The following is a 7,269-nucleotide window of genomic DNA, read 5'->3' on the forward strand; positions in this document are numbered from 1 at the left end:
TTACTTCAGCTTAAAGTCTTTCTTTCTTTCTTTCTTTTTTTTTTTTTAAGAGGCAGGGTCTCACTCTGTTGCCAGAGCTGGAGTGAGTGCAGTAGTATGATCATGGTTCACTGTAGTCTCAAACTCTGGGCTCAAGCAATCCTGCCTCAGCCTCCTGCATAGCTGGGACCAAAAGGCACAGGTCATCAGGCTCAGCTAATTTTTAAATTTTTGTAGAGATGAGGTTTCACTATGTTGCCCAGGCTAGTCTCAAACTCCCAGCCTAAAGCAATCCTACTGCTTTGGCCTCGCAAAGTGCTGGGATTAGACACGTGAGCCACCACGAACAGCTAATGAGCTTTACCATTTACTGGTAAATGATGGTTGGCTGTGTCCGCACCCAAATCTCCTCCTGAATTGCAGCTCCCATAATTCCCACGTGTTATGGGAGGGACCCGGTGGTAGATCACAGAATCACAGGGGTGGTTTCTCCCATACTGTTCTTATGGTAGTGAGTCTCAAGAGATCTGATGGTTCTGTAAGGGGTTTCCCTCTCTGCTTGGCTCTTATTTTCTCTACGCCACCATGTAAGCCATGCCTTTTGCCTTCTGTCATGATTGTGAGGCCTCCCTAGCCATACGGAACTGTGAGTCCATTCAATCTCTTTTTCTTTATAAATTTCCCAGTCTCAGGTATGTCTTTATCAGCAGCATGAAAACAGACTAATACAATTTGGCAACGAATACAATTTGCTTTCATGGACAGGCCATGCTTTCACATCAGAGGCAGAATGAAGCTCAGAGCCTTGAAAGGGTTAGAAAAGCTACGTGGTCCAAAGTTACATAAGTTGGTAGAACAAGAGGCAAGAGTAACATTTAGGAAGAGAAATGTGGTTCATAAGGCCTATGATCTTTCTATATTTAAACCACACTTTCTTCAGAGTTAAGAATATATTTGCATTTTTACATGTTGTTAGCCTATTTTTAAATTTAGTTTTGAAATATAAACTTCCTTCAGAAATAAAAAGTCAAGGAATGAGACGGTCCTGCATGCAAATAGAAATCACACACAAAGAAGAGTGGTGGGGGTGGGAAGGGTTAGCTAAAGGATTCAAAATTGCAGTTAGATCAGAGGAATAAGTTCAAAAGATCTATCCTATAACATGGTGACTACAATTAATAACAATATAATATATTCTTGAAAATCACTGAGAGCAGATTTTAAGCGTTCTCCCCACAGAAATGGTAAGTACGCGAGGTGATACTGATTGGCTCGATTTGGCCAGTCCACAACGTGCACATATTTCAAAACATCATGCTGAACACAATAAAGTATATACAATTTTTGTCAATTCAAAATAAATATTTTAAAAAAGAAATCACACACACAACTGTTTGCCCCAACAACACACACAACTCAAATACTTCAGGGACATATTTGCTTACTGGGTGGCTTCAGGTACCCAAGTAAAACTACCCACAGAACTTGAGTACTACTGTACCTCCATGTTCACAAAATTCTTTCTTAAACCCCTGCAAATCAAATTAGATTCTGAAATAATGTCACTGACAATCGGAGGCAGAAGAATCAAGTGCTTACCCAAGACATTTCTCTGGGTGCTGAAGATATGGAAGCAGACAGAGACACAAGGTCTCCACCCTCAAGAGGGGCGAGAGAAAGAAACTATACTGCAAGGTAAACACTAGTCCAACCCTCTCATTTTACAGGTAAGAAAACAGATTCAGGGAGGTAAACATGTTTGAGAACTTTTGCTAAATTCTAAACAAACGTAACCTTAACACACCTTGCTTACAAGCATAGTTCAATCAAGACTTACCTTAAATACTTTCAGATACTCTGGAAGCACAGAGGCAAACTTGTTAATGGTGTAAAGTTTGGCCTCTTTATTATTTTCCATGCTTCTATCAATACTTTTCCAGAGAATCACAATGATTTCTAGTAAACCTGCCATGCACGCGACATCGTTTACTGACAGTGTTTTGTCCAGAACCTGAGATAAAAATAATTGTATTGTGAGATCATCTAATCATAACAACTACTAAAAGATAACAGCATCTCAGAATTAGAGCTCTAAAGCAGAAATGTAAAGAATATCAGTCTTACTTTCATGTCTTTTACTCTCTACTTTAGAATCTCCTAGGGAGGTAAACTTATTTTTAAATGCCCACCCAGGATATAAATTCCAAACTAACCCTATATCCTTTAAAGAAATAGTTTATATGGAGAAAACTCCTCTAAAAATGACAATGTATGAACTATTGTCTCCATCTAGGAACATAACACCCCATTAAAAAACATGCCTTTTCTTTCACTGTATCTTCTGCTTTATTAAAAGACATCACTTTTCACCACAAATCTCGATGCAGGGGGAGGGGAATGGTAAAGCCTACTTTCCTCCAAGGTGACTGCTACTGAAACTCAGCCGCCAAAACCCAGCCTATCACGTCACAGAAAGGACGCAGTCTCTGGTTGGCCAACCCCACCCTACAGGCAGGCAAAACACAGCCTGAGAGGCTGGAATAATGACTGACTATGATCGACTACCACTAGATCACGGGCTTCTTTAGTTCGTTTTAGAATAAATAGACCTACTTACATTTTCCTGAACATATGCTGGTAGTGTGCAGTAATCACCTGAATGTTCACTTTAAACCACAAACGCACTCTAACAAATTCCTCTTCTACCCAGAGCCAGCAGTCCCACGCTGTCAACACTGCAAGCCACACACAAGTGCATTGTGGCTGCGTGCCAGTAAGCGGACATGCCCACTCACCAGCACAGACACACAGCCAGACCTGCCAACAATCCCTGCTGCGGAGGCCTGTCACGCAACTCTAACGTATATTGAGGGAAAAGCCCTGAGAGAAGAAACTCAAACCACCAAAACCAAGAGCAGAACCAGCTCTGAAGCTCTGAACACTGGCAGCGAGGGTGCAGTGAGCCCAGGGAGGTGGCCTGCCCAATGGCAGTGAAGACGGCAGTGGCCCTCACTCTCGCTGAACTCTTCTCTCTATTCTACATCTATTTCCTGTATGTTTTTGGTAAGTTCCTTCTGAACAATTTCAACCCAGTATAACTGACTGAGGGGCTGGGCTGGTGGCCCATCAGGGTGTGGTGGGAGACGGAGGAGAAAGCACCGTGGGGCATGAGCAGAGCCTGGGTAAGCCATCTGCTGCCCCTGCTAGGAAGGACACAATGGGGTCAGACCCAGAAGCACTTGGCTCAGGACCAGCTATGTTAGGGGAGCACACCAGTACTGTGCCTCAGCACAGGGCAAACTGTTTTGTGATTTTCTTTTAAAGTCCAGTTTCTTAATATAGTGGGCATTGCAAAATGACCCCAAAATCTTACTTTAGATGTCCACAAGCATAGGAGTTTAGAAGCTTAAGATAATGCTTACAAGTAACAAGTGTGTCTAAGTCTTAAACATTATTTTCTTCTAATATAATTGGTTACTTTGGATTCTGAAGAAACTGTCCCTTTAATAAATTATACTTTGAAAAATATGAGAGTACCCAGAATCCAATCCAGCTATGCTACACCCAGAGTTGAATTAAAACACACAGAGACATTTAAGGAAAAGAAAATCTGGGACAAGATGTGACTGGTAAGAATTTTTCTTCTGTATTAAGTCCTACCTGAGCTCCAAAATAAACTACAAAGGATACAAAGCAGTTCTTTCAAAAACAATATGGCCTTCCAAAATAACTTGTTTAATTAACAATACTAAAGTAACAAAGAAAAAATAGGAATATTCCTAACAAAATGGCCTGTGGGAGTGATGCCATCGATGCACTATCTGCCCGGCCTGGCCCTGCTCTACTCACAGTCACGTTCTCCTTCTCCCTTCCGTCCTCTTCCTCCTCCTCCTCTGGAGGCTCTCTCACTGCCCTCTGGATACAGGCATTTAAGCAATGACGAATAACGTGAATCAGCTTTGCTGAAATGTTTAGGATAAACAAGAATTAATGGATGTGTTTCTTCTACAAAATTAACTATCTGATAGTGAAATTATAATCCCAATTAGTTAAAAGTACTATTTTAAGGGAAATTATTCAGAAATGCATTAAAGTATGAAGCTTATTAAATTGACAAACACTGAACTCTGTAATTTGTATTATGCTTTTGGGGGAAAACATAACAAGAAACAACAGCGCTCCCTACCTATGTTGGTGCAGGCGGTGTGCTCGTGGGCGTACTGATAGAACCTCCTGGCAGCAGCATGGTTCATCTGCACCAGGGTGACACAGCGCTCGCACCAGACCTCCTCCGGCTGATTCACAGGCAGGAAAGAGTTAAAGATGAGGCTCACCAGGCGCCGAGACACAGGTCGAGAATCAGTTTCCAGACGAACCAGAATGTGCTCCATGGGGCATATTTTCCAAAACTGTGCAAAAAGCACATAAGCAGAAGGAAATAATCAATTGTGCCTGTAACCCTGGAAACAGCTTTAAAAAATTTTCAAGCATAACCAAAAAAGGAAATATTGTTATAGTCAAGAAAATTCACTTCAAATGACTATACCAGAATCTGTGACTTTCTGTAGAGAAATTAGAATAAATAAATCTGTATTTTAAAAGGTACTGTTATATAAGGCACCCAAGTATAAGGTTGCTGAGAGGCTTATTTAAATTACTTAACACCATGATTAACACACAGAAAACTCTCCAATGATAGCTATGATTGTCAACTAATATTTTAAAAATTTCTTAAAGTACCTTAACTTTTGGCCCATTATTGTGAAAAGTGAGTAAAAACATATATAACATTTTTGACGTGGACACTCCATCTCCTATCTAAGAGGCAGAGGCATCACTCCTGAACTCCTGGGGCTGCCTGTCCCATCCAGTGACTCCTTCTCTGACATAAGCCTGCCCAGATCATCATGGACCCCCACAGCCTAGTCTCATCTCCCCCAACCCATCTCACACGCAGCATCCAGACAACCTGCAAAAATCAGAACTGATCATAGTGATAGCGTCCCTCTTCTCAAAAGCACCCGAGGCACCTACAGAAAGCAAGCATCAATCGTCTGCACAAGAAATTCACGACAAAGAAAAATGCAGAACAAGACAAAGCAAAATGGAACGGCACCATATCAAGCCCTGCCTCGGGCTCCTCACCTGCATGGTGGGCAAAACCCTCGACCTTGCATTTTTCTCAAGGACCTTGCTCCAAGGACCAATCCTTCTTTCCAGTATTTTCAGTTGGATCTTTCTTCTTCACATCATCCCAACTCTTAGAACAAAAACCCACGCTCAAAACTCAACCTGAGGTTCCCATCTCCTGGATGCCACCTTCCCTCTCCCTTGTCAGTCGACCTGCTCCTAAGCGTGCCTGCATCCCACCTCCAGCTCCAGACCTCCCAACTCCGTCGACACTGCAGTCTACCCTCCCTGAAGTTGTTCTTGCCAAGGTCATGATCTCATACGGCAAATTCAAATAGACATACGTACGCCCTCAACTCAGACAGAATCTGCAGCATCCGACACTGTTATTACCACCTCCTGAAGCGCCCCGGGATACTTCCACTCAGGCACTTCTTGGTATTTCTGAAAAAGTTACTGTAGTAAAGACAATAATCCCAAATCCCACACTGGGCGGTTTACTCACATTCTAGCGTAGGAAAGACAGAGCATTACCCCACACAGGAGAGCGGACAGGGCCAAGGTTCCCAGCTCTCACCTACAGCCACAGGGACAAGAACCTTCTGCCAAACCTGACTGAAGTCTTGGAAATTAAGGGACTGGAGACTTCTTACCCAAGGGTGAGAGGTTGTCCTGGCACGGTTTAAGAGAACAAGAAAGAGAAAAATACTAGGACTCATGTGCTGACCAGAGAACAACTCTGTCCACCTCCATCCTGAACCCCTTCTGTCCGTCCCAACACACGAAAGCCTCCTGGCCACAGGCTCCAGCCCCAACAGGTGGTTACTTCTAAGAGCAAGGCATCAAGCCCTGAACACTGCACCAGCAGGAAACACCAGCAGGCCTGCAGGTGACAGTGCTGTCGGCAACCAACCTTTCTGGAAATGCCTGAGGATGTCAAGCACGGAACCAAGTGCCTGAGCCACTATTTACTGTATTTTTGCAACCACCCCCAGCATAGATATTAGTATTCCCACTTAACAGGTAAGAAGCAGGCTTAGAGCAATTAAGCACAAGATCATAGCACTTTCATCTAGTCTGCCACGCTGCCTTTCAACATCACACAAAAACACAGATCAGAGCTGCACAGCCCACACACTGCTGTAGAAATAGAAGTAGACTCATTGGCTGGGCACAGTGGCTCCTGCCTGTAGTCCCAGCAACTCAGGAGACCAAGGCAGGAGGATCGTTCGAGGCCAGGAGTTTGAGGCCACCCTGGGCAACACAGTGAGAGACAGTGAGACCCTGTCTCAAAAAAAAAAGAAAATTAAAAAGAGGACAACGCATTGAAGGGAGAGTGTTGACACCTCCTGGCCCACTGGGCTCAGCCCAGCAGCCCAGGCCTACAACAGCTAACAAAGGAAACAAAGAGAAGGTGTAACTCTCATTCCTTCTAGAGCGGCATGTACAAGACCCTCCACTGGGCCAGCGCACCCATTACTGAGGTGTGCACGCCAGGCCCGGCAGCCTGATCTCATGCTGCCAGGTCGTTCCTGCCCATAGACAATGCCCTCCAGTCAGCTCCAACAGCTGTCCTCTGGCCAGTCAGACTGCCTCTTGTGCGCATGTCATTCTGTAACCTTAACTTTCAAGGGAAATTAGCTTGCATGCCTGTCACAAACCTTTCTAGAGACTTCACAACCAAATGGCTCTCTGCCTTGCACTTGCAGAGATAAGGACTAAAATGCAAACATGATGCCTTCTTTCTCTGCTCTGACACCCAAACTCCCTGGTGGACCAGAGACCCTGTGTCCCTCTGCCTTCCTTACCTACTACAGTTTTTTGTTTTGTTTTACTGAAGAGTTATTCTTTTATTGTTTATAAAATAATGGTACAGTGGTTTTTAAGTGCTTATCTTTTAGAGATACATTCTAAAACACAAAGAAAACAATATGATGTCTGGAATTTAGTTCAACATAGTCTGGCAGTGTGCCTGGATACGGTTTAGATAAAACAAGATTGGACACAGCAATAATTATTAAAGCTGGGTGATGGGTATGTCTAATTCACTGTATTAGTCTCTCTGCTTTTAGATATGTTTGAAAATTCAAAATAAAAAATTAAAAAAAAAAAATTAAAAATATTCACAAAAAGTTGTTTTCCTCCAATAATTGCCTTAAA

General features: G+C 43.1%; 1 protein-coding gene across 1 annotated transcript in view; it reads right to left on the reverse strand.

The window, feature by feature from the left end:
- The window catches only part of NCAPG2 (non-SMC condensin II complex subunit G2), a 59,551-nt gene that overhangs the window by 27,209 nt on the left and 25,073 nt on the right, over positions 1-7,269 (reverse strand). The window contains 3 exon segments of the mRNA XM_017861677.1: positions 1,817-1,990; positions 3,829-3,941; positions 4,166-4,388. Of these exon segments, the coding sequence (XP_017717166.1) occupies positions 1,817-1,990; positions 3,829-3,941; positions 4,166-4,388 (510 nt within the window).

Source organism: Rhinopithecus bieti, unplaced genomic scaffold (genome assembly GCF_001698545.2).
Source record: "Rhinopithecus bieti isolate Rb0 unplaced genomic scaffold, ASM169854v2 scaffold_60909, whole genome shotgun sequence".
NCBI lineage: Eukaryota > Metazoa > Chordata > Mammalia > Primates > Cercopithecidae > Rhinopithecus > Rhinopithecus bieti.